Source organism: Canis lupus, chromosome 7, assembly GCF_011100685.1.
Source record: "Canis lupus familiaris isolate Mischka breed German Shepherd chromosome 7, alternate assembly UU_Cfam_GSD_1.0, whole genome shotgun sequence".
Taxonomy (NCBI): Eukaryota; Metazoa; Chordata; class Mammalia; order Carnivora; family Canidae; genus Canis; species Canis lupus.
The window spans coordinates 38,096,260-38,123,267 of NC_049228.1; the positions used below are offsets into that span (position 1 = coordinate 38,096,260).

Consider the following 27,008-nt stretch of genomic DNA (forward strand, 5'->3'; position numbering starts at 1 on the left):
GAAGGCAGACGTTCAACCACTGAGCCACCCAGGCGTCCCGGGATTAAAGGTATTAACCACACAACTTACTTTCTATGTGCCTGGGTAAGGATCTGCTGTTGGCATGGCCACTCAGAAGCTGTCAGACTGCTGAGGACAAAGGGTCCCACAAGCTTGGGGAGGAAGGGGAACATGCTGTCAGGGAGGGGCCTGTGTGCACTCACCCGGATGCAACCAAGCAGCTGCTCCCCGCGATATGGTTCTAACTCAAAAACCTGCCAAACCCACGATGTCCATCAATGGTGTAACCAGTCCACGGTGGACTGTCACACAATAGAACATTAAACACCTCGAGTAACTGAACCCGCGCTACATTCATGTCTCAGGAACGAAGTAATAAAATTTCAGAAGTTGTCAAGTGAGGACAGCATGTAATCATTTTTATAAAGTGAATATGACTTTTGGATCATAAGGTTTTATTTCTAAAAACAAATCTGAAGCAAACATGGAAAAAATACTAGGACTAGTTGGTTGGGGACGTGGGGAGACCCAGGCAGGGGTAGCCCCTCTCTGTTCCTTCCAGGATGTTGGAATCACCTTGGTGTCCTCCTCCTCCTGCTCCACACTGTGTTGGGGCCCAAGATTGCTGCCAGCTATGGGGACAGCTTCCCCAGGCTGGCCTCCTCAAGTAGCTATGTCCCCTGCAACAGCTCCCACGCTGTGACCTGCTCACATGGATGCAGGCCCTCTGCCTTCTGCTTGCACCCCTAAATGTAGCTTGTACCCCCAGCACCCTGGTCAGGCTTCTGACAAAGACCTATCCGCACTCAAAAAATTGGAACTTACTGTAGCTTATCTTTGGGACATGCCCCCTGCCCCCCAAACTATTTTCAATTGCCAAATTGAACAAGTTAAACCCAGGTATTCCTCCCCTTTAGACCACCAGGGACCAGCCCTCATGGCTTTTTTTTTTTTTTTTCGGACCAATATCTATTAAAGTGGGCAATTTGCAAAGCACTGTGCAACACATCACATACATTATCTCGTTTCTCACAGGAGCTTTATTAGGTCGATATTGCATCCACATCTTAAAGAATACAAGTGTCAGGAAAATAAGCTCCTTGCCCATGATCTCACATGTAGGGTGAAGCCAAACCATAATACGCTGGTAATCTGTATCACACATCAGGGGTAAAACCTATATCCACGTATGAGAGAAGCATCACTGAGATTCTGTGGCCTGGGACAATATGGACAGGAAAGGGAAAAGCCAACCAGTCCATGCCCCAATCACAGCACCCAGAGATGGACACAGAAGGGATGACCACGGGGTTCCAAACCCTGCCCCCACCCAGCCCCGGTGCGCTGGTTTGTTGAGGCACGATACTGCTTGTCCCGGCTCCACATGGCCCAGCTCGGGAAGCTTCTAGTTGGAGAAATGACTGCAGAGAGACATGAGTGGTTAACCTCTCTCCTCTGTAATGGGGCCAATCTCCCGTCTGTGCTCACAGCACAGGTCCTCCCAGGAGCGGCCACGAGATGCAGAGAGCAGAGTCCACACCTACAAACACACCAAACTCCAAGAATTCCAAGAGGATTCATCTATTTATTGATATTAATATTAAGCCACTTCCCAGCAGTATCTGCTGTGACATGAACAGGACTTGGTTTCTAAAGGTAATAAAATAACGATGACATCATAGACAAAGCGTTGGGGATGTTCCACGCAGGGCAAACTGGCTTTCTTCTCCTACCAGAGCAGGCAGGTGCTAGGTGCCATCCCAAGCACGAACTCCTGGTCCCCTCCTTCACCTTGGCCCTCGGAGCAACCCGGGCTGTGGCACGAGGCCAGACAGCTTCTCACACCCTCCCCACGTGGCACAGCTGTCCTCGGTTCCTACGGATAGACCACCGGTGCTTCCAGTCGGTGAGCGGTGGTCAGGTGACAAAACCACTAGCACCAAAAAGCTGGTTCTTCCTCTTCGTCAAGTAAACACGATACTTTTTTTTTTTTTTTTAAGGAAAGGAAAGTCTTAAAAACATATGGCACTAGAGTGTGAAACGACACGAGGGCACCCATTACAACTTCCCATGGCTGCCAGCCCAGTGCCTGGCCTCATGTCAGATGTAGAGCTGATGGGAGGCCAAGGTATCCATGAACGGACGCACCAAGTTGTCCGTGGAGAAGTAAAAGATGAGCCCAAATGTGATGGAAATGGGGAGGGCAGGCAGTGCCTTCTTGAACACAGCAAGCAGCAGGAGGGTCAGACACAAACCCTGCAGAACACAGAGGGGAAGTGGTGACCACCAGTTTGGATGGGGGGCAGCTAGTGAGGTCTCCGCCGGGCTCAGGTGGGTCAGACAACAGCGCTGGACATGCCACCTTCCCAGGTCCCCTCAAAGCTCTGTGACGTGCCCGAGGGGGAGCTCTCACTCTTGTTTAACACTCTGCATGCTAATGCGTGAGCCCCCTGACCCTCAGACCACCTCCCCTGCCTGGCTACGGCAGCAGCACATGTGACCAGTGGCAGGCGGCCTCCCCTTAAGGGACACGTATTTATAAAGAACTAGATGAGCTCTGCAGAAGTATCAGTGAGGGTGTCAGCAGCTGGCACGGAGGGAACCAAAGATGCTGTGGGACCCATCCCCTGGGAAGTGGCTGCTGTCCTGTCCCACCAGGCTGGTGTAGACAGGGTCCAGGGAAGGGACGGTGAACCAGAGCACCCGCCCTGTCCTTGGGTTGGGTAGGGCCTCAGGTCAGACAGTACGGAGGTGGAAGAGTTGGGGGGCCCACCACCCCAACCCCCACCCATGCTGTGAGCAGGTAGGCAATCTCTCAGGAAGACAGCCTCAGCCTTCCTGCACCAGGGCATGGAGTATATGCCGCTCGGAGCCTCCCCACCCTCTTAGGACACTTCCTTCCCCCACTACGGGTACCTGACCTCGTTGAGTCACTGCCTGGGTATAAAGTGATGGGGCCCCTCCCTACCTCACGGCACACAAGCCTGGCCAAGCCAGTGGCACCGCTGTGCGCATGGTCAGTAATGCCAGAGCCCCTCAGCCACACCTGCCCTGTCCAGACCCTCCCAAAAGCCTGGTCTCATCTCAGGGGTCTCCTGGCAGCTCTGCCCAGCCCCCATCACTCTGCCCCTCCAGGGGGCAGCAGCATCTGAAACTTCCCCAGGGATCCAGGGACCCCCAACCCAGGAGACGGGGCAGGTGCACCCCCAGCCCACTCACAATGAGGATGGCCACGAAGCACGCCAGCGTGGTGTTCCAGTCCCCGCTGCCTGTGGCCGCTGCCTTGCCCACCAGCACACTGTAGAAGATGAAGTCCCCCAGGCCGAGCTTCACGCCCCCTGTGCAGGGAAGACGGCGAGCCCATTGGTGTCGGGAGCCCCAAGAGGAAGTGGCAAAGAAGGAAGACACCAGTCCACAGCCCGGCCACTCTGCCTGGCCCACGGGACCCTGGGGGCCAGAGTCCTGTGGCCCATGGGGGTCGGGTGGGGCAGTGTCACCGCCAGCCCACCTCACCTGGCCTCTGGGACAAGGACTGCTGCCAGTGGGTAAAGGGGGCCGTTGGGCTGGGCAACCTGCCACCTGGGCTGTGAAAAGCTGGCATTTCTGACAATTCAGGTAAAACTGGTGCTTGACACTTAGTTGAGTAAGAAAAAAAAAAAAACAAAATATATCATCAGGGGTTGGTGGGAGGCGGTACGATTCAGTTCTAAGTTTAAGTTATGAGTATTTTGTAGGAAATTTAATTTCAAGAACACACATGATGCTCAGAGCTCCTCTGGCAACCCTTCCTCTTAAAAATAGGGCAGCTGGGGCAGCCCCAGTCACAGGGTGTGATCCTGGAGACCTGAGATCGAGTTCCATGTCGGGCTCCCTGTGGGGAGCCTGCTTCTCCCTCTGCTGTATCTCTGCCTCTCTCTCCATGTCTCTCATGAATAAATAAATAAAATATTTTTTAAAAATAGGGCAGCTTAACAGGTAATTAGCTTATCTCTTGCTGGTGGTAAATGAGAACTCACAGAATGCTCGTTTCCCTTAGGCAGGCTGCCGGTGTGCTCGTTTACAGGAGACTGCTCACCGTGAACAGTAAGAAAGCTTATTGAACAAGGATGTGCCTCGTAGGCCCCTCTCCTGCCTCCTCCTGCTCACGGGGCTCCTTGGCTGGGGCAGGACCCCCTCTGGCTGGCTCCTGCCCCCAGATCACTGGCATGCCTCTGGTCCACCGCCTCCCTCGGCCTGACTTCTGTGGCCTCAGCCCTGTACCTGTCTGCACCCCGTTCCTCACTGTGGTCTGCAGGTCTCGCTCTTGCTCACACCCACCCCCTGCTTTCCTGCTCTCCCCTCTTCCTTCTTTCTTTTTTCCATCACTTCTCTCCCCAAAGAGCTCCATGCTCCCGTCCTGTGCACCTGAAAGGTCCAGAAGCTGGGGGAACCCACCAGCCTGTGCACAGAGGGGAGGCCAGTACTCAGCCTGTAGATGCACATGGCCTCAGGCTGCTCCCTGCCCAGCTCCCATCTTCCTCTGATCCTCCCCTGGCACCGTCCCCTCATCCTCACTGTGCAAGACCCGGGTGCAGCCCCTCTGTCTCCATTCCAACCCTGAACCCTCCCCAGGATCCCCCTGCAAGCCCAGGTTTCAACATATATATGATGCCAACTCTGACTCCAACCCTGGCCTTGACCCTCTGTGTGGCTGCTGCATGTCCCCCTGGAGGTCCTGAGGTGCTTCCAGCCACCCACTCCGTGTTCCCCTGGGTCGCCCCCACGTCTCCCCGGCCCCTCCCACAGCACCTCCTCCCAGCCCTGCCTGCACCAGGGGCCTAGCTTCCCTGCAGGGTCAGCTCCTTCTGCAGCCAGGGGTCCACTTGGAACGTGGCTCTGCTCATTTCACGTCCCTGCCGACACACCACGAAGGCCTCCCTGCTGCCTCTGGGGCAGAATTGGAGCCACTCCCTGGGTGCAACACACCCCCCACTGGTAGGCCCTCCTGAGCGGCTCTCTGAGCTCCCTGGGACTCCCCTCTCCCTCCTCAAGCCTCTGCCAGGGCTGCTGGGTCATGAAGAATTTTTCTGGCCCTGGTTCCTGGGAGGGAGACCACATGGCTGGAATTTCCCAAGTACCAGGAGTGTCTGTTATTCAGGATCCTAAACACTTGAGTTCATGCAAGTAGGAGGGGCTGGAGGGGTTGCCAGACCAGAAAGACCACGTGTGTGAGAAGGGGGCCGGGACTGGGCCAAGCCTGGAGACAAAGCTAGGCCCCGAGCGAGGATTCAATCACGCCTACATGAAACAACCCCAGCAAGACTCTGAAGCCTGACAAACATATCCATGTGCCAGGTGTGTGGGCATAACCTGTCCCGATGCCACGTGGAGAGACGACACAGGCTGTGCATTCAAGGCCCTCCCCCACCTGCCCCTGGGTCTCTTCATACAGCTAGCCCTCTGTTGTCTCCTTTATAATAAAGCCGTAAATACAGCACTTCCCTGAGCCCTGTGGGTTGTCCTAGTGAATTACTGACACTGGAAAAGTGTGGGACCCCCAGATTTGTAGCCAGTGGCCTGAAGACTCCCCAAACCTGTGACTGGGGTGGCCGTGGACTGTGCCCTGTAACTAGTGGGGCCTGTGCTGAGCCCAGTGGTTGGTGCCCGCGTCTGTCTGTGGGGTGACCGCCAGCTCATCCTCCATGGCCCACACCAGGCCTGTCTTCTTCCCTGCACCTGCCCTGACTCCCCTGTACCTAAGCCCTCCCCAGGGCACCCACCGCAAAGCAGAGGTTAACACCTTGTATCCCTCGGTCCCATAGGCCACCCGGCACACAGTAGTGGGCCCCACACGTGTCCTAGTGTCCTTGGGAACATGCCCCTAGGTGTGTCTTCAAGATTGTCTTCTACACGGGTCCCTCCAGATCGGTCTGTTCCTGGGGGTCGCCACCCAATTCTGTCCTGTGCTCCAGAGCCCATGGCTAGTTGAGCATGGGGACAGTGCTGTTAGTGCCCTGCCCAACCTGTCCCCAGGCCCAGACACCACACCTTGTGCCCTAAGGGCTACACTGGGCCTCCTTCAGGCCATGCCAGTGCACATTGGGATAGAATTCTCCACCAGCTGCAACTCTGCCCTCTCTGGATCACATCCCTCCTCCTACAAAATTACCCCCCACACACAGTGGCCCCTACTGTGCATGGTGCATAGACCAGAACCCTCACTTTGATCTCTGGGAGGCCCTCTGAGCCCCCACAAGCCGGCCAGTCCCATGTCTGCACCCTTGATCTGGTGTCCTGCCTGTGCTTCCTCTAACTCACTATGGACTGCCTACCCCACGGCCTCGACACCACTACCCGCACCTCCACCCCGCCACCCCTGACCCAGAGTTCAACCCTGGAGCTCAGCTCCGAGGTCCCCACCTCAGGTAACTTCCTGAGCCCCTGAGACCAGGTCTAGGAGCTGGGTCACTGCGACCCGGGCCTAGGGAGGGCAATCAGGGTCCACAGCCATTAGACCCAAGCCAGGCCTACATTACTCCCTGCTCCCGACACAGACACACAGTCCACACTCACATCTGCGAAATATAGGGCTTAGCCAGATCATGAGTCCCCATGGCCCGCCACCAAGACTCCACCTCTGCTGGCTTCTCCTGGACTCTTGTGCCCATCTCTCTCTGATGTGAAGAGGGGCTTCTTTGCATGTACACTCCCCTGGTCTCAGGGAGCCCCAGCTCTACCCTCACCCCCACCCTGGGCCCATGCAGACCCATCTGGGCACGACCACCTTACTTTCCTCCTCTTCCTCCAGTTCGTCCCCTGGGTAACCAGGCAGGGGGGGCTCAAAGACTTCCGGGTACGAGGGCTCCCCAAAACTGTCATACGAGTCTTCTTCTGTGTGTCCATGAGAACGCAACCATCATGGTGTGAGGCGGGGGCAAGGGAGAGAGACAAAAGCCCAGTCAGGGGGATCTCTGATCTCTGAGGAATGAGGCTGAGCCCGGGCTCTCTGGCCCCCCACCCTCCAGCCAGCCCAGCCCTGACGCAGACAGACAGGTTCTCCCCACTCCGTGGAACAAGGGAAGGGAAGCAGAGCTGGAAGTCTCCCTGCTGCCACGTGCCTGGCACAGGCCCACCAGGAGGGTGGGTTTCCCTTCCGCACCCTCTGACCCCGCACCTCCCAGGGAGGCCAGGCCAGGCCACGCGGGCGGGCAGCGACCCTTGAGGACGACAGGCCACCAGCCTCTGGACACTCACCCATCTCTGGGTCGTAGGGCAGCTGCAGGGCTCCCTGGGAGGAGGGGTCCAGCTTGGCCATGCCCACTGTCCACACCATGGCAGCTGTGGGGACAAAAGGTGGTGCCAAAGGTGGTGCCTCAGGCGCTGCTAAGGGCAGCTGCCCCTGGGGCCCGCGCAGGACCCGCCCTTCCTTAAGGGGCCCCGGGGAGGGGTCCGGACTGGCCAGATGTGGGCACACCATGCCTTTCCTGGGCTTTCTTTGCCTCCACATGAAGACACTCCTCATGAAGACAATGAACAGTCTGGTGAATGAATTTTGTCTTATTGTGGTTAAAAAAAAAAAAAACAACATGCAACCTGAAAGGTACCATCTTAACCACACACGTGAAGTATGTTCACGTCACTGAATCAGACCTCAGAACTGCTCTCCTTCCAGCCCTGAGACTGCACCCTCTGGACACCTCCTCTCTTCCCCCTGCCCCCCACCATTCTAGCTCTATGAACGTGACTCCTCCAGACACCCCAGAAAGGTGGATCACACGCATCCTTTCATAACTAGCTTCATCCACTCAGCCTGGTGGCCTCCAGCTTATCCACAGGGCATGTGGCACAACTCCTCCCTTTTTAGGGCTGAATGATAGTCCATGGCACGTGTTCACCAACTTTCCAGCTCCCTTGGGTTCCATCCAGGGTAGGTTCGCTAGGCAGGGGTTTCCCCTGGGTTCTGTCTCCCTGGCCCAGAAACTCTTGCCTGAACTCCCAGCCCACAGTGTCTCCAAGTCTCTATCTGGCCACCCCGTGAACACTAGAACATTCCCCATGGTGGCCCTGCCGAACCCCCACTGACATCCTGGCTTCTTCCTTGTAGCTCGCACCCTTACCGTCGCAAATCCTGCCAATTCTACCTCCAAAATATCTTCAGAACAATCTGCGTCTCACAGCCTCCACCGCTGCCCTGGGGCCTGAGCACCCCCAACCTCTTGGGGTGCTAGTTACCCCCCTAACCCAGGACCTCTTCCACTCTTGCCACCATGTCTTTTCTGCCCCCTTAGCAACCTACGTGATCTTGTTAAAATATTAACATCAGCTCAGTCCAAAACCTTCCAGGAGTGTGAAGCTCACCCAGGAATAAAAGTCGAGCTCTCGCCATGGCCTGCAAGGCCTGCAAGTGTCCCTGGACCTGCTCCCCACCCTGGGATCTGCCTCCCCTCCCCTCTGCCCCTGCCAGATTCAGCTCCCCTGGGGCCTCTGCTGGAACTCTGTCCCCTGGGCTTCCTGAGGCAGGTCTCAGGTCAAATGCCACCTATGACAGAGATTTCCTTGACCACCTGCCACACAACAGCACCCCCCACTACCCTAAAGTCCTCGGGTCCCCTACCACTTCACTTTTGACCAAGCACATCTCCCCTCTAACAATGTGCACTCCCCCGGAGCAGAGATGGTGAATGCAGAATTGAGCCCTGTCTCACAGGGTCTCTGCTCCTCCTCAGAGCGTGCCTCCAACTTGCTTTCACGCCACGGGCCACTTGCTGACATGTCCACTCCAGACTCCGTCCTGCCTCTGTAGACATTACCCAGCACTCTGCATCCAGACTGTCCACTCTGCAGACGCCTGAGCCACAGCATTCAGGCTCATGACGTAAATATGCCCATCAACAGATGGGAGGCCATCAGGACCCCAGGGCTGTGAGCCCTGTCAGGCCAGGGGCCACGTGGGTCTTGTTTCCTGCTGCACCCCCAAAGCCCAGCACTGTGCTTGCCGCAAAGTGGGGATCTGACACACATCTGTTGAATAAGCATATAAATCCAAATCCCTACACACCGGCCCCGTAGCCAGCAGCAAACCCGTGTGACTTCCCTTCAGAGACTTAATTTCACCCAGCCACAGAGCTGTCGAGGAAGCACAGTGAAAAGCAGGTGCACCCAGGGCACCTGGGTGGCTCAGCGGTTGAGCATCTGCCTTCGGCCCAGGTCATGATCCTGGGGTCCCAGGATCGAGTCCCACATTGGGTCACCCACGGGGAGCCTGCTTCTCCCTCTAACTATGTCTCTGCCTCTCTGTGCATCTCTCATAAATAAATAAAATCTTTTTTAAAAAAAGATTTTATTTATTCATTTGTAGGCACAGGATATAGGCAGAGGGAGAAGCAGGCTCCTTGTGGGGAACCCGACACGGGACTCGATCCCAGGACTCCAGGATCATGACCTGGGCCAAAGACAGACATTCAACCGCTGAGCCACCAAGGTGTCCCTGAATAAATAAAATCTTAAAAAAAAAGAAAAGAAAAGAAAAGAAAAGCAGGTGCACCCTGCTCCTCCAGAACCCTGCCCTCGACAGCCCCTCTCCAAAGCACCCTCTCAGGAATGTGGAGAGCTAAGTGGGTGGCCGTGGGCAGTACTCCCCACACGCCACTGGAAGTTGGATGGGATGGAACTGTGGGGCAGACCACGTCCTCTGCAGCCCCAGCCAGCCTCAACTCTCTAAGCACCTTCTAATGAGATGGAGATGCAGCTTCTCTTTGTCCCTGGAGGGTGGGGCACCCCGGGATCACCAAGGCCACCTCCTCCCCTTTAATCTAGGAAAGACAACTAGTCCCTAGTGAACTCCGAAAGCTGCAGCGGGGAAGCAGCCCCTGGTTCCCAGCTCGAAAGCAGAAACAGAGGTCACTCACAGGAGTATATCAGGGCAGGAAATATGGGCTCGTTTCTCTCCTGGGCGGTCTCCACCAGCATCCTCAGAGGCCCTTTGGGGCACAGCACAGCCACTAGATCTGCAAGAGCCAAGATGTCACGGCATGTGGTAAGTGACATTTATTCCCAAGCAGCCCAAAGAGAGAGGAGCCAGCCTGCTAACACCTGGGGAAACATAGCCCCGAGCCTCAGAGTGAGGCTCAGAGTGTGTCCCACATGCCAGCTCCCAACCCACTGGTTTACAGCCATACCCTTAAGAGTTTGTTTGTGTTGATGGAAGCCCAGAATGGGGTCTAAACGGGGTGGACTGCAAACAGGAAATTGCTATGTGACTCAGGGACCCCATGCTGGGCTTGGTGTCCAAAGCCTCCCTTTCCTTACCCTTTTAAAATGGAAGTTATCACTTCCAAGAGACACAAGAGACAAAACCATGCTAATACTCAAGTTTTGGGTGCTCATTATTTATAGGTCCTGTGCCCAGCCCTACAGCTGCTCTGAGGAGTGAATGCTTACAGCGTGCCTAGGGCTTACCAGACGTGCTATCAGCAGTAACCACATCCATGGCCCCAAGTCCAACAGCCCCCGTGCCTCACGAAGGATTAGTCAGGGAGGAAGGGGGTACCTTTCAGCACCCGCCCCTTGTATCCACCAGTGAGGACTCGTCATCCTGGACGCTGCCCCCGCCACCCACCGCCAGGGTCTGGGCCCACCCACACCCGCCTACCGTACACAGAGATGGCGCCCAGAATGACCCAGGCAGACCATTCGGGGAGGTACTTGATGAACACCAAGGCCATGAGGGCACTGATCATGATGAGGTAGGCTTGCTGCAACACCAAGGGGCCTTTCCAATGGATGCACACCATGCCCACTGCCCCAAAGTTCCAGACAGTCAGGAACAGGGTAGGGTAGTCCATGGCCACGTTGTAGGTCTTAAGCACTTCCCTGCATGACCAAAGCCAAGCCTGTGAGGTAAGAAACTCAGCAGAGACGTCAGACCCCAATCACACACAGTGCAACATCCCCTGTTTCCTGACCATTAAGTCCCCAGCTGGGTTTTCCTGACCTCTGGCTTCATTATAGACACACACACCCCCCACTGCCCGGTTCTGTGAGTCCCACATCTAATCACGTCAAGTATTTTCTGGAATAAGGGGGTGAATGTACCAATGTCTCATGCTTGACTCAACTCACACAGAGGTGTGCTGGTACCACCTGAAAGACCCTTTGCCCCTGGGAAAAGGCCTCCTGTCTCTTCCGTCTCTCAGGGCCCCAGGGTCAGGCTGCTAACCCACATCAAAGGCAACAGAGCAGATCACTTTTCCAAACGAGGAAGTTCCCAAGCCTGGCCCAAAGACTGGAATCTCTTGGGTTCATAGAGATCCTCCTCCATAGTGATTGGGCTCATTTGTTTTAAATCAGGAGCAGAAAGGGATATGGCCTGCCTCACAGCACCCTTGCCTCCCATCAAGGCCCTGGGAGGAGGTCTGGCTCTTGGAGGCCGGTGGTGGTGGGGTGCCCCTCCCCACCCAGATCCTGCGTGTCTGACAGGACCTCAGGGCTACCTACCCGAGGTAGATATAGGTGAAAAGGAACAGGAGCATCAAGGATGACATGATCAACCAGCCATGGATAAACTAGACAACAGAAATGGGTACAGTGAGCATGGGTACCCAGCTTGTGGGACTACCGCCCAAGCTTCAAGAATCTTCATTAGGCTCCTTTGTGATGACACTGGAAGGAGTGGCCACTGGACAGATATAGAGTGCAAAGAAGTTCCTACAGTTCTCTCGAGGTCACCTGGCAAGTGCACGGAATGAAAATCCTTCAGGTCCAAGCAGCCAGACCCCTGTCCCCCCTACCTTCCCCCGCCCCCACCCCAAGAGAGGATGTGTTGGATGACTCCCACCCACCAGGCACAGCCCTAGGCTCCAGGGAAGAAGCTAGTGGAGTCCACTTGCCGTGTGTCAGCGTGAGGGCCTCAGCTGGGGAACACATAGCCCTCGTGACTACCTGTGAATATGTCTAAGAGCAAAAGAGCGTCAGGACAAAGTGGCAGGAGACCTGCTGGGGTGCTGTCTTGGAGTGGCCAGGGCAGCCTTTAAGGGAGCTTTCTCTGGTCACCCCAGGAGGAGCCCTCCCACCTGAGGCCCTCAGAGAGACCCATGCCTCCTGTCCTGGCCAACCGGGGAGGGTCAAGGATGACAGTAGAGTAATCCTAAGCCAGTCCCTTAGCCGGCAGTCCGTGGCACAGGGGTGTCACGACCACCAGCCTCCCCTCAGGGGATGGACCGGTCAGTCACCTGCTTGACCCACCAGGGACCTCAGTGGGAACCTGGTCTACCTAGAACAAACAGCAGCCCAGGCCATGCTATGGACACAGCTACCTCTGGGATGTGTTGACCCTCCTCATCCCAGCCACCCCTGCCCCCCAGGACTGCCATCACCTCCTGCCTGAGTGCCACGGAACCTGCAGGTAAACCTCACCAATCTGCCTCCTGCCAGTCCTGGGACTGGTTGCCTGACACCCACTGACCACAGCAGTACTGGCTTCCCAGCTCCTCGATCCCCTGACCAGCTTGTTTCCAAGGGCACTGTGGCCTCTGCTCCAACCACGCAGCCCCCTATGCTGCTTCCCAGCCCCAGTGAAAATTGCCTTATTTCCACAGGTAATTATGCACTCATCAGCCCCAGCATCCTGATCAGCCCCTGTGGACAGCCCTCCTGGCATCTATCCTGGCATCTCGCCAGCAGGGATGGGCTCCAGGCCCTGGGCTGAGCCTCCTCACTGCTCTCTATCTGCTCCAGGGGGCAGCAGGCAGCCTGCATGAGGACGGCTTTAAGTCACGATTCCCAGTTAAATCTTTCTTTCAGGCCTCAGGGTTTCAGACCCTAAACAACCCCTCCCCCTAGTCTGAAAGTTAACAGTCTGCCCAGGGATAAACAAGGCCCCCAATTAGGCCAGGTGGGCCGCTAGACTGGCCTGCACCCCGGCCCCTGCTCCTCTGCTGCTCCTGGGGGCTATGCTGCAGCTACAGGGCCCTCCAGTCTCGGGGCTGCAGGACCCCACACGGCACCTGCACACCCTGTGCAGAGGAAAATAGGAAGGTTGAGTAAACCTGCAGGGGAAGTGTGGGGTGAAGGAACCCGAAAATAGAACATCTCGCTTCTTTGGAAGAAGCTGCAAAATAAAATAACTTCTGAACATGAGAAGGGGTGTGTGGAGCACAGCAATGAAGTGCTTGGGCAGGGGAGATTCTGTGCAAGCGCCAAGGATGGTTGTAGTGGGCAATCCCCACGGTGGCCAGGGTGGGGCAGAACCGAACTGAGGCGTCTGCTCTGGCAGTAGGTGACCTGGTGGGTGGCTGGGGGGCGGAGGGCTGGCGTTGGGGGCCGGGCAGACAGGACGGGGCAGCGGGGCACGGCTGGCACTCACCTTGTAGCAGCGGTACTTGTAGAGCACGACCAAGAAGATGGTCATGGCCACAATGACGCTGATCATGATGAGGGTGTTGAGCACAGAGTTGAGGAGGCGCTGGCCCACAGAGGGCGTGTCCTCGGTGAATGGTGTGTAGATGCTGAGGGAGATGGCGGGCTGCAGGCTCTGCTCCCTGCCTGCTCCATAGGGCCTGCCCGTGAGCCACCCAGCCTCAGCCTGATGCCTGAGCCCCGAGTGGAAAAGGAAGGGGCCCCCCCAGGCCTCCCCCTCCCCACCAGACCACCCCGTCCCCACCAGGCTCCCACCCTAGTCCTCCCTCTCCTCTCCCCCATGCTCTCCCCCCTCCCCAAGGACTCCCCCCCCCCCCAGGTCTCCCATTCCCCATGTGCTCTCCTCCCATACCCAGCCCAGGACTCGCCCACTGCTTCCCCTACCCCACCCAGCACAGGCCAGCAGTGGCACCTGCTACAGCCAGTACACTTGGGAAGCCAGCCCCTGGCCCTATCCACCTGTCTGCCCGGACTGCAGAAGCCTGCTGCCTGCTAAGCGCTCACCTCCCCTGAACACTGTAGGCTGTGCCCCTCCCACCTGCTCTGCACCCCAGCCCAGTAGAGGGTGGGGCTTCTCCTCCTGCCCCTTTCTTTGGAAAAATCAAACCAAGATGAAAGGAAAGCTCCCTAACTAAAAACAATAAAAACAAGAATGCGTGGGTGGCTCAATGGTTGAGCATCTGCTTTCAGCTCAGGTCATGATCTGGGGTCCTGGGACTGAGTCCTGCTTCTCCCTCTGCCTGTGTCTCTGCCTCTTTCTCTGTGTCTCTCATGAATAAATAAAATCTTAAAAAATCAAAAAAATATAAAAAGTTCAGAGCAGGTAGTTACAGGCAGCTTGTCTGTGCTGTTGCTCCCCACTCCCTTTCTGTGTTCTTCTCACTCAAGTGATCAAAACCTCCCTCACTAGGCTGAAAGCACACTAAGAAATCACCCGGCCCACCACTCAGGTTTCCATCCACGAGAGCAGAGGCCCAGAGAGAAAACCGCCTGTCCAGTCACACTGCGTGGCATGGCATGCCCGCGCCCATGACCCTGCACCTGGGACTCCCGCTCGTGCCACAGGGTGAGAGCATGCCCTCTGCCATGAAAGCCAGCATGCCTTAGTGCTGCACCAGGGCAGGCACTGTTTAACTCGTCTAGTTCTCCTAGTATCGGGACTATTATACAAACAAGGAAACTGAGGCAGGGAGCAGCTAGGAAAGAGCCCTTGCAGGTCACGTAGCCGGGAGGCAGTGGACAGAGCAGAGTGTGGAGTCAGGTAGCAACCAGCCCAGCTCTGCACACGCCCCTGGCATGGAGCTGCAGGTGCAGGGGACCCCTGACTCCCCACGCCACTCCCCAACTTACAGCTGTCCGTTCTTCTCTGTGTAGAAGCGCACGGACTTGATGGTGGCCACCACCACAATCATGCACAGGGTGACCGGCACAAAGAGCATGATCACGTGCTTTGCCCCATACTTGAGGGTCAGCTCCTCCTCCAGGCCCGACGGCTGCCCAGGTACCCCGCCGCAGACGTAGTGGTCAGCATCATCCTCAAAGTCCTCCTCGCTGTCCTGGCTTCTCTGTGGAAAACCGCACGGTGAGGGCCACAGGCTGCGCCCACGGTGGGCTCTGCGACGCCGTGCACGGGTGTCGTGGAAGTGGACATGGGCGGTCTGAGTGGTGCTTTCCAGACGGAAGGACCAGCCTGCGGGCTGGGGTCCAGACGCACGGGTGCCAGGAGGCCAGGGCATCTGAAACGTTTACGAGGACCAGTAGGGAAGGCAGAGAGCCGGCACTAGCCACCTCACATGCAGGAAGGGGCCACAGCAGCCACAGGACAGGGCAGCCTGCAGGCCTAGCACATGCGGCTCATGGGCCTGAAGTGTTTCTAGGGATCGCCCCCCCCCCATCTTACTTCAGGGACTCAGACGCTACTCAGTTCTGGCTGAGGAGCCATAAGGATTCAAGAGGAGCCAGCCAGGTGACAAAGGAGGAAAACAGATTGCACCCACCCTAGAATAGTGAGCTCACATGGGGACTGTCCTTGACGGTAAGACGTTGGAAATTTGCGGAGGAGACATTACTTGGAACTCCCCCAACACGCACAAAATTGGGCGTGCAGAACTGGCAGCAGCAAACCAGACCCAGACGGGCTAACTGGCGCCAAGCTCCTGAGGGGCAGGGGGTGTCCATCCTCCAGGAAGGTGGGAGGGCAAGACACCCGCACGCGCTGGCCCAAACCCATCTGCGAGAATTTCTGCTTCAGAATTGTGCCAATTCAGTCACTCACTGCCTTGTTAATTAGATTAACCGCCAAAGACAGAGCCAAGCACAACAAAAATTCAAAAGGACGTTGCTTTGGTTCTTTGCAGGGAGAACTGCAGCCGATGCTCAGCTAAGAAATGGCAAAGCATAAAGGAGCGGGAATGTCAACAATTAAAATGCACAGACGAGCTCCGAGCTCCGGGAGACAAGACAAGTGAGCAGTCAGGAGCGGCTGGCGGTAGCCTTGAGAGGCAGACAATGAGACCAGCTCACTGGGAGCTCAGAGGGTGGAAGGAATGAGCTCTAATTCCAACTATAGGGACTAAGGCCGGCTGGCAGGAAAAGTCCACATGGAAGGTTTTAAATACTGTAATACACAAGACTGAGGTGGGGGTTCAGGCTAATCCAGATACTTCCCCCCCAGGGCACCCCTGCCTTCATGAGGTTATAACCTCCTGCCCTGTGGGCTACAGAATTAAGATTAAACCCCTGTGTCCCCCCAAAATTCACATGTTGGACCCTAACCCCCAATGTGATGGCACTTGGGGTTGGGACCTTTGGGTGGGGCCCTCCTGATGAGATGAGAGCTCTTACAAATGGGCCCCAGACACCCACACCCCAATCTGTATAGCAGCAATGTCCACAATAGCCAAACTATGAAGAGCCCAGATGTCCATCAACAAATGGATAAAGAAAATATGGTATGTACACAATGGAATACCATTAAGCCATCAGAAAGAATGAAATCTTGCCATTTGCAATTACATGGATGGAACCAGAGGGTGTTATGCTGAGTGAAATAGAGAAAGACAAACACTGTATGATCTCGCTCTTCGGTGGAATTTAAGAAACAAAACAGAAGCACAGAGGAAAGGACGGAAAAATAAAACAAGACAAAATCAGAGAGGGAGACAAATCATAAGAGACTCTTAACCATAGGAAACAAACTGAGGGTTGCTGGAGGGGACGTGGGTATGCAAATGGGGTAATTGGGTGATGGGCATGAAGGAGGGCATGTGATGTGATGAGCACTAGGTATTATATGCAACTGATGAATCACTGAACTCTACCTCTGAAACTAAAAATAAAATACAATAATAAAATAAAATGGCCCCAGAGAGCTCTCTGTCTTTCCTGCCACAAGGAGACCCAGGGAGAAGCCACTGACACGTGTGAACTCTCACTGGACACTGGATCTGCCAACACTGTGAACTCACACTTCCAACCTCCAGAAGAGGGAAACACATGTGCATTGTGTACAAGCCCCCAGTCTATGGTACCCCTGCTCGGTAGCCTGAACGCACCACAGCACGTCACAGCTCAACAGTCACCAATGATGCACATGCTGGTCCTGTGGCTCCCAGTCTGGCCCCTGGCCCTCTGCAGCACTCCCCCTACCTCCCTGGGCCCGTGCAACCCTCCCAGCATCCAGACTCACTCTCATGCTCCCAGAGCTCCCGCGGCATAGCACCTGCACTAGGAAGGGGAGCCTGCGGGGTGGGGGCTGGGACAGAACCATCCAGCCTGGTGGGCTGCAGATATACAGTCTACTGCAAAGCCCTCACCCACTGGGACCACAACCTGCCCTGGGAGACCCACCCTGGTGACCGGTTCTCTCCCTTAGTCTCCCCTCCCCCTGTATCAGGGCACGTCTGGCTTCCACCCAGGAGGGCCAGGAGCCCAGGGCCTGGATTCAAGGCCCCTGACTGCTGGCAGGAACCTACCCACTGGGCAGCATTTTCTCCATCCTCCAGGCCCTGCCTGGCCTCCTGGCAGCAGCGTGGCGGGGGGCTCTCAGCCGACATCAGGGATGTCCTCTCGTCACACACTTCTTCCTCACTGTCAGAGGCCATGAATGTGAGCATGGCCCTGCCTCGGGAAGCGCCTGGAAGAAGCAGCACAGGGGAGCTTGGTCCATCTTCCTGCAAGGCAAAGGCCACACAGGACCGAGGGGACAGCCAGAGGCAACAAGACCTGGACACAGGTCCCGCCTGACAACCGCCCAGGATGCATGTGTCAAGCAGCTGCTGGAAAGCAGGACTTCCCATGGGTTGCCTCTAGGGCCGTGGTAGCCTCTGGAGGGAAAGGTCCAGCTAGAAAAGTCACGGCCATTCCAAACTGCCAGCACATTCATTCATTCAATCAACAAACATCTGCTGAGCACCTGCAGTTAACAACAACCATGTGGGGCTCCAGGGTTAGGAGGATGGGCGAGAAATACATTTGTCCTTAAAAAACAAAACAAACAAAAAAAAAAAAAACAAAGAAAGAAAAGAAAAAAAGCCCAACAACCATCCCATGTGACTCATATAATCTAAGCATTCACCTAGAGGTACAGAAGCACAAAGAGGGAGATCAAGAATGTTTTCTAGAGAAGATAGCACCCCTGATGGAGACAGAATTTTCCAGGTGAGGGGAAAGGGCAGAGGGCATGACAGACACTCCAGTCAGGGCCTGGGGAGGTGTAGGGCCTCCTGCACCACATCCCCTAAGACAGAAGGGAAGGTGACCCCCATGAAGACCACTGTGGGAGGGGACAGGCTCTGACCCAGGACAGCAGGGTAGATGCCAGGGAGGGGACCGGACCCAGAGGGGGTTAGGAAGACAGCAGTCAGTGCTGGATGTGGCAGTGAAACACAGGCCAGAACCCAGGATGACAGCCAAGCATGGAGCCACGGGCAGAAGACAAGCAGCTCAGGGGAAAGACGGAGTCTGGAACCTGCTGAGTGGGAAGGGGTTACATGAGTTAAGATGGCACAAGGAGTCTGGGATGCAGGGGAGGAGTGAGACCATGCAGGGCAGGGTGTATATGTGGGAAAACACAGCTTAGGGCAGGCACCCCAGGGAGGCCAGGGCTGGAGGGTCTATAGGCCAACGTGGCAGAAGGGCCTAGAAGAGCTTCAGATAAGCCCTGGCAGACCTGGCTGTCCCTCCAGCTTCCTGGGCAGACCTGTTCTTCCCTCCCCCCCCCAAACTCCCAGAGGCCCTGGGGGCTGAGCTTTGGGGCGCTGGGGATGGACAAAAGCCTCCATGTCAGTCCCCCCAGGACGTGTGATCTCCAAGTGACGCAGGCAGGTTCCTTCCACCAGCAGCCAGCTCTGTGTGCCTTGGCAGGGTCTGCGGCAGCTGCTCCATTCAAAGCCGATGACCTGGGCTCTGGCCAGGATCATTCTAGAATGGACCCCACCTCCATCCGCCCATGACAGGCCCGCATCTGCCCACCTCACGGATTAGGACCTGTGACCAAAGGCTCCCAGGCAGGACTCAAAATGCGACAGGCTCCCCTGATGCAGGGCACAGAGCAGAGCAAGATTAAGAGAAATGCCACGGGACTTGGCCCCCGGGCAGAGTTTATGAAACAGAACAATCAAACACATGAAGAAGCAGGCCCTTAAACAGAGCCCCACAGGGTGGTTTCCAGAGGGAGGTGGGGTGCGGGGACGGGAAGCAGGGAAGGGGAAGAAGAGACGCTTCTCGCGACACACAATGTCGTACAGGACTGCCAGAGTGCTACGCTGCCCATCTGGACGGATGGGACCCTGTATGTTAATTATACTTCAAAAATGAAAAAGAGGGGTGCCTGGGTGGCTCAGTGGTTGAGCGTCTGCCTTGGGCTCAGGTCGTGATCCCGGGGTCCTGGGATAGAGTCCTGAATAGGGCTGCCCCCGGGGAGCCCTCTTCTCCCTCTGCTTGTGTCTCTGTCTCTCTGTGTCTCTCATGAATCATAAAATCTTAAAAAAAGGAAGGAAGAAAGGAAGGAAGGAAGGAAGGAAGGAAGGGAGGGAGGGAGGGAGGGAGGGAGGGAGGGAGGGAGGGAGGGAGGGAGGGAGAGGGGAGCTGCTCAAGGAGGGTGGGGACCAGGAGCAAAAAGGTTTAATCCTTCCAATTTCTATTCTTCAGCGGCTGCCAGCAGCTAACAAGGCAGTCCCCAGGGAGCACGTCTGCCTCCCAGCGGCTCCCTGACGTCTGAAGGAGTCAGAACTAACTTAGGGATGACGGCCTCCTCACAAGAAAACAAAGGCTCCCTGGGCAGATTCCTTCCCTCATCCAGCTCCCCAAAATGCCTCCCAAACCTGCCGTGAAACTGGGCGCAAGGGGGCTATGGCTGCCGGCCACCAGGGCTGTCCTGTCGGCTGTCAGGGCAAGGGGCCTATCCAATCCCTACCCTCTGGTCTGCTGGCTGGGCAGGGACAGGTGAACACCTGACAGGGGACTGAGGACTCAGGACAGGCTGGGCCCCTTAACATGCCCTTTCTCTAAGGGGTCCATGCCACCTGGGGCAGGGGAGGGGGGACACCTCCAGCTGAGCCCTGAGCATGTACTGAACCCAATGACCGGGGAGCTGGGTACTGCTGTTCTTGCCTATTTTACAGATGAGGTAACAGGTATGAAACATGACAGGTTCAAAGTCACCCCTGAATGCAGGCAGTGAGTGATGGGTCTGTACTTAGCGTTAGGGTAGACCGCTGGGTGAAAGGCTCCATTCCAACCAAAGGTCCAGGGGTCTGCCCCTTGAGATGGCCCCTTGGCTGACGGTCAGGGGGCTAGGCCTGGCCCCCAGCTCAGGACAACAGGGGTCAGGTCATAGTCTACACCCTGTCCCCCGGTGGGGCTCAGCTCCACTCGGAGCGGAAGAACAATCCTTCTCCTGAAACCCAACCGAGCTGCAGGGGGAGAAAGGGATTTCCAGACAGAGACAGTCCCCAAGCAATGCCCACCAGGGACAAGAATGCGGAAAAACTAGGTCTCACACACCTTGGGCATTGCCACCTGGACCGCCCTTTCTGAAGGCAGTAAACAGGGGAAGCTTTAAAAACATTCATACCTTTTGATCTTGAAATGTTACTTCTCGGAATCTGTTCTAAGGAGATAATAAAACATTTTTGTAAAAACATGTTTGTTGCGGTTGTTTGTAATGGTCCAAAAAAGTAAAAATTGCCAAAACAGCCAACTCTGGCCTACGACACGTCCGTCCAATGGGGTATGTTATAGGACCACTTAAAAAACCTCCTTTCAAAGAATAGTTCATAACAGGAAACAACACGACAGGATGTTGAACGTAACAGATGTCAAACTTCACATACTCGACCATCTGAACGGTCTCAGAAAAACGCTCGTGTACGAAAGACTGGTGAGATAGATGACAAAACACCAAATGTGGTTACCTCTAGACACTAAGGCTGTAGGTCACTATTACTGCACATTTTTCTGCTTTTCTCAAACCTATTATAAACATGGATTGTCTCTAGAGTTTTATTTTTTAAGCCATTAATTTATTCTTAAAGCAGGCTCCATGCCCAGAGTGGAGCCCAACATGGGGCTTGAACTCAAGAACCTGAGATCATGACCTGAGCTGAGATCAAGAGTCGGATGCTTTATCGACTGAGCCCCCAAGGCGCCCCAAAACATTATTTTTTTAAAAGGAAATATGGAATGTCAACACCGAGACAGACTTCCTTCCCATCCTGCTGCCCCTGCATGCCCTCATTGGATGGGGGCAGGCAGGTGGACGCACAGCCCCTTTTTACCTGGCTCCTGGAGAACAGAGCAGCTGGGAGGCACACCTCTCTGCTTCCAAGCCGGAATGGAAGCCTGACGCCAATCTGAAATCCCTGGAGGGAAAATCACCACCTAAATGCCTGCGGATCAACAATCTTACTCGATATCTGTCGGCCGCTGAGCGCCAGTGACGTCAGGAACGCCCGGGTGGGGGGGCTGGGGCGGGGTGGCTCCCCAGGGCGCCGAGGCTGGTCCTACCAACCACATAGCAACCAGCCCTCGGGCTCGGCTGGGAGGGGGCCGAGGGAGCCGCGGGCGGGAGGGCGGGAGGAGGGCGGCCTTCCCGGGGACTGCAGGCGCCCCCGGCCTTAGAATGCAGAACCCACACAGCCGGGGAAGCCACCGCTTCCTCCCATTAATCAGCTGAATGGGATCGAAATGCTGAATTGGCCAAACCGGGCGAGTCTGACCCAGAGAATTCCCCCAGTGTGCCTGTGTCAGCAGCTCCTGCGATTAAGGAAACCCCGCCGTCACCCAGTTTCCTTGACCTTCTCTTGCTTTCAGAGCCAGACTGTAAAACGCCATAGTAACCGTGAGCGCCGGCGTTTTGCTCGAAAAATATGGAAATCGCCACTCCAAAAGCAAAGTGGGAGTTACCACATTTACCAGGAACAGTGGGGGGATGAGAAAGGTCAGGGTTCTGTCTATGTACCTTCTTTCTTGATTGCAGCAGGCCTAACTGAACGGGGGACCCTCACTTTCAAAGGGGGTGGCCCCTCCCTAGAGTCATCTGGACCTAGCAGCCTGCCCACAGCCCCCACGAGGTTCTCTCAAAGCCGGGGAGGTGTTTGTGACAGTGACAAAACTCCCTTAAGGAACGCCCACAGCCTCCCTGCCTGCCTGTCTCCCCAGGCCCAGGGCAGCTGATCCTGTATTTGACCTTGGCTGGCCTTCCTCCATCTGTCCACCTGAGCCCAAATGGGGATGTGCATCGCTCCCCAACAGGGAGGCAGCCTCACCGGCCAGAATGCCTCCAGGTGGAAGGGATGGAGGGCCCTTCTGCCCTCCCACATCAGACGCCCCAGGGGATTCTGATGGGGCCTCCTAAACTTTGACCCAGGCTCTAGATGGCCCTCAGAACTGTCCAAACCCAGCAATCTCCCTCGTTTTCTCAAGGAGCCAGGAAAGGTGGCAGTTTGGGGAAAGCTGCAGAGGCCAGGGCCCTAACGCACCACCTGTGGATAGGGCACAGGAAAAAAAAAGATTCTTTTAAGCGACCAAGGAGCCGTGGGATGTGATGCACACACTCCTTGGCCCAAGACCAGTGAGTTAACCTCCTGTGGCCATCTCCTCTCCTGGAAAAAGCAGAAGGAGCACACCTTGCAAGAGTCCTGTGGAACCTGGAGAGATTGTGCAAGGTGTCTGTGCAGAGCAGGTGTTCAGTAAACAGTAGTGACCATGAAGATGGAACAGATGTAGGTGTATGGCAGGAGGGGCAGGAAAGCTGCTGATGCCCCCTCGGAAGGTTATGAGATGTGCTAACCACCCCCTTCCGGACACAAGAGTTGAGAGACCAAGGTCACCCCTCACCCGGGCCCTGGGGAGACACCGTTCCCACCTAGCCCCAGCCCGAACACGTGGGCACCACGAACACCGTGTCACAGGACGCGTGCCAGAGCTGGCACAGACCTGAAAGGCCATCTGGTCAGTGCCCTATTTTGTAGTTAAGGGAACTGAAGCCCACAGGGACCAAAGCCACAGCTCTGATTCAGGTCTGCGGACTGCCCACTCCAAGCACACATGAGGCTGGCACACTCGGGGATTGGCCCAGGGCCACAGTCACACAGGCGGCCAGCACAGCAACCCCACGTGGGCTTTCTGGGGGCGCGCCCATACCTGCAAGGCATAAGCCTTTGCCTGCGTCTTTTACAGCTTCTCCAAACACAGGCAAGTGGTCGCCAAATTACAAAGGCCTCCTAGTTGTGGCCTCACCCAGGCTGTCTCCAGCCCGAACCCTTCAACCCTAGCCTGGGGGCCCACCCTGCACTCTGTAGGCAACAGGGCTCCACATGGCACAGAGGGGGCCAGAGTCGGGGCACTGCTTCCAGATAAGTGATGGCACACTCGTGTGCTCTATACACAAGAATGCCCGTGAAGGGAACATTCTGAAGACCTACCATTTGCATAAAAAACAGAATACAAAACTTCATCTCCACCGGGATGCCCAGGTGGCTCAGTGGTTAAACTAGTCTGCCTTCAGCTCAGGGCATGATCCCAGAGTCCTGGGATTGAGTCCCACATCGGGCTCCCAGGAGGGAGCCTGCTTCTCCCTCTGCCTATGTCTCTGCCTCTGTGTCTCTCATGAATAAATGAATAAATAAATAAATAAATAAATAAATAAATAAATAAATAAATAAATAAATAAATAAATAACATCTTTTTTCAAAAAAAAAGTTCATCTCCAGCTTCCTGTCTCCAACGCTTTAATAAAGGAATACATGTGTATGTGTGAAGTGCTGTAAATAAATGTGTGCTGAGAGTGGATATCTCAGGGCTGAGAGCTAATTAAAAAAAATATTTCCTGAATTTTCTAGAACAAACATGTGTGACCTTTATCTCTACAAAGTCAAGAATTCCCTGGGTAAGGTGTAGCAGAAAGCACTCTTCCCATTTTTCTTCCCATGCTCCAGAAGACGACCATACTGTGGCAAAGACGAACTTGCAACTCATCCTCCCAGGCGATAAAAACACTGGACAAAACACATCTCCTCCCTGACATCCTGGCATCTGTCTTTCCTGAGAACTGACTGGAAAGAAGACTTTCCCCCAGACTTTACTATGGCAGCCTTGCCACCTCCAGGCCCGGAGGCCAATGTTGATCACACGAGGCTTGAAGCCCATGTCCAGCCAAGCTCCCTCCCAGGCCCTGGCTGGGGGCAGCTTGCACCAGCCTCGGAGCCCTGACCTTCCCTCCACCAACCCTCCCTCAGCTGCTGGAGTCGGGAAACAGGTGGGAACACTTGCAGAAACACTGGTTGTCCTGCCAGTCCTCAACTAAACAGTGTCCGAACCTCAAAGCAACAGCTGAGAAACAGCCAAAAATATCTTTGGCAAAAACATGCATGTGACCTACACACACACTGCTTTGATCTGTTGAAAAAAAAAATTATTTGGGGGACGCCTGGGTGGCTTAGTTGGTTGAGTATCTGACTTCAGCTCAGGTTGTGACCTTGGGGTCCTGGGATCTTCAAGCCCTGTGTATCAGGCTTCCTGCTTAGTTGGGATTCTGCTTCTCCCTCTCCCTCTGCCCCTCCCCCTGCTTATGCTGGGGCTCTCACTCTCTCTCTAATAAATAAATAAATAAAATCTTTAAAAAAATAATTTTTATTGTTATTTTGCTTTGTCAAGTAGTTACTAATGGAAAGCACAAAGAAACGTCCTGGGCAGAAGAGCAGGGACACGGTAGGGGGTGAATGTGCGAAACTTCCCTATGCAAAAATTCAAAAGATTAAGACCCAGCCATCTGGGTTCAAATCCTGGTGCTCTGGTCACCCAACAGGACAAGTGGCTCAACTCCCTGAACTTCAATTTCTTGATCTGTAGCAGATAAAAAATAGTAGCTACTTGAGTGTGACTGTAGCTGTAAAGAGACGTAAGTACTGTACCAAGTGGCTTTTTATTGCATATGACACACTTCATGCTCATCATCAATAACTCAGAGGCTTGGGGCACCTGGCTGTTCTCAGTCGGAAGAGTGTGTGACTCTTGATCTCGGGGTCGTGAGTTCAAGCATAGTGACACTGGGCATAGAGAATCTTTAAATAAATAAAACCTTAAAAAATAAAAGTAAAAAAATAACTCAGAGGCCAAGGTAAGAGGAGCCTCTCCTTTGGCAAACTCTGTGTGCGCAGTGAGACTGGGAGCAGCCATCGAGGTGTTGAGGGGACGGGTGACAGGCATGGCAACACACAGCGGGCCTCCAGACACATGAGAGAGGCAGCCTCCAGCCAGGCTCTTTCTCAAACATAGGAACAGAGCATTCATCTCATTCATCCCCTGTACATACACCAAGTAAGACTCCAGACTTGGTGCACGGCTACTTCAACACCCAACCGAGTGGAATGTTCCCTGAAAACCTGAAACCTCATCCCACTCTGCAGCAATGCTCCTGCAAGCCCCCTACTTCCAGCCCCTGACCTAAAGGCCCCCTCACGCACCCCCGGGATGAATCTGGACTGCCAGCCTGCCTGTCTGCTCGATGGATGGCAGAGGCTGCAGCTCTGAGCTGCCGCCAGAAACCCCCTTCACCAGCTGGGCCCAGAAAACACAGCTGCTGACACACCTCCGGGCTCCCACATAGCCACCTGCACGCAGAGGCACCTAAGGCTCCCACACCTGAAACAGCTTATCCAGAGCCTTTAATTAGGGCTGAAGGTCTTGGCGGAAAGCACTGGAGGCTCAGGTGTCCACAGAATGGACCTCAAGGGCATCCATAGCAGAGGCCAGGGTCTGTCCTGATCAAGTTCCTGTCAGGACAGAACCTGAGAGCCCAGGCTGAGGATTCTAAGTCAAGCTGCCTCTGCAACGTTCTGGAGAGGATGCCTCTGTAAATGGGGATGCAGTTAGTCCCCTAACCAACAGTTCATTTCTTTAAAAGGGGACATCATTACTTCAGCAGACAGGAGCGTGTCATCCAAGCGCCAAAGGGCTGAGGTCTGGTGCCAGGGCTGGACAGCACGCAGCCAGGCCAGACCACGAGCGGGTTCGGAGCCTGGCCCCGCTAGGTCCCACCTGGGTGGCCTTGGACAGCCTCGCTAGCGCAGTGGCCTGAGTCTCTTTATCCATAAAATGTGTGGGGGTGGAGGGGGGCAGCCTCTGTCTCAGGTTCCTTCGGCTTCAAAAGCTGCATCTGTAAATGCCTGATAAAACGGCCAAGCGCCGCTGATCACGGAATCGCCGGCTCCAGGCCGGGCCTGCGGCCGGTTCCCCACCCCGGCGGGAAGCCCCTGGCCGCACCCCGCCCGGCAGGGCCCCCGGCCCCGGCCCCGGCCCCGCCGCGCCCCCGCCGCCCAGACCCACGTGCGCTGCTCCTTTAAACGCCCGGCCCTCCGGCGGGGACCGGCCGCGGGGAGGCAGGCCCAGGCCCGGGGGCCGCGGCCCGCGCTCCTCTAAGCCCCCCCGGCCGGGGCCGGCGCCCTGCGCCCTGCGCCCTGCGCGCTCCCCGCCCCGCCCCGCCCCGCCCCGCCCCCACGCCGGCCGCAGAGGCCGTACCCGCGCGCGCACACCGCAGCCCCGCGCCGGGGAAGGGGCCGCGACCGGCCGCGGCGAGGGGCGCGCGGGGAGCCGAGCCCCACCCCGCGCCGTCCGCGCGCTGCAGACCCGGCCCGGCCCGCGCGCCCCGGCCCCGCCCGCTCACCTGCTCGGCCGCGGCGCCCCGGCGGTGTTTACGCGGCTGGCGGAGCGCCCGTCCGGCCCGGGCCCCGGCGCCGGCGCAGACCCCGCCCCGGGCCCGCCCCTCCTCCGCCCCGGCCCCGCCCCTCCTCCGCCCCCGCCCCGCCCCGCCCGGAGCAGGGCGCTCTCGCCGGCGGGGGGAGGTTGGTGGCTCGCGGCGGCCTGACCTGCGGGTGCGGCGCGGCGGGGACGCCGGGTGCACCTGACGTCTGGCCCGGCACCGACACTCGGAGGAGCGGAGGCCAGGCCTGCCATCTCACAGGGCCCGCAGCTCCCTGGAGCAGTAGCGCGTTTGCCTGGAAGACATGGCTTTCCTTGGAGGGCTTGGTCCCCCGACCTCCCCACCTTCCGCCCTTCTGACCCCCCCGAGGCTTTGCTCACGTTAACGGAGCTAACATCAGGAGAATTTTCCT

General features: G+C 56.2%; 1 protein-coding gene across 1 annotated transcript; it reads right to left on the reverse strand.

Moving 5' to 3' along the window:
* Window positions 1-1,981: 1,981 nt before the first annotated feature.
* On the reverse strand, window positions 1,982-26,594 carry PSEN2 (presenilin 2). Its single transcript, NM_001284465.1, is given in 11 exon segments — window positions 1,982-2,256; window positions 3,220-3,338; window positions 6,769-6,870; window positions 7,234-7,317; window positions 9,888-9,986; window positions 10,631-10,851; window positions 11,476-11,543; window positions 13,343-13,484; window positions 14,746-14,960; window positions 17,370-17,530; window positions 26,561-26,594. Coding segments are annotated over 10 exon segments (1,347 nt in total). The 5' UTR covers window positions 17,511-17,530; window positions 26,561-26,594; the 3' UTR covers window positions 1,982-2,100.
* Between the last annotated feature and the right edge of the window lie 414 nt (window positions 26,595-27,008).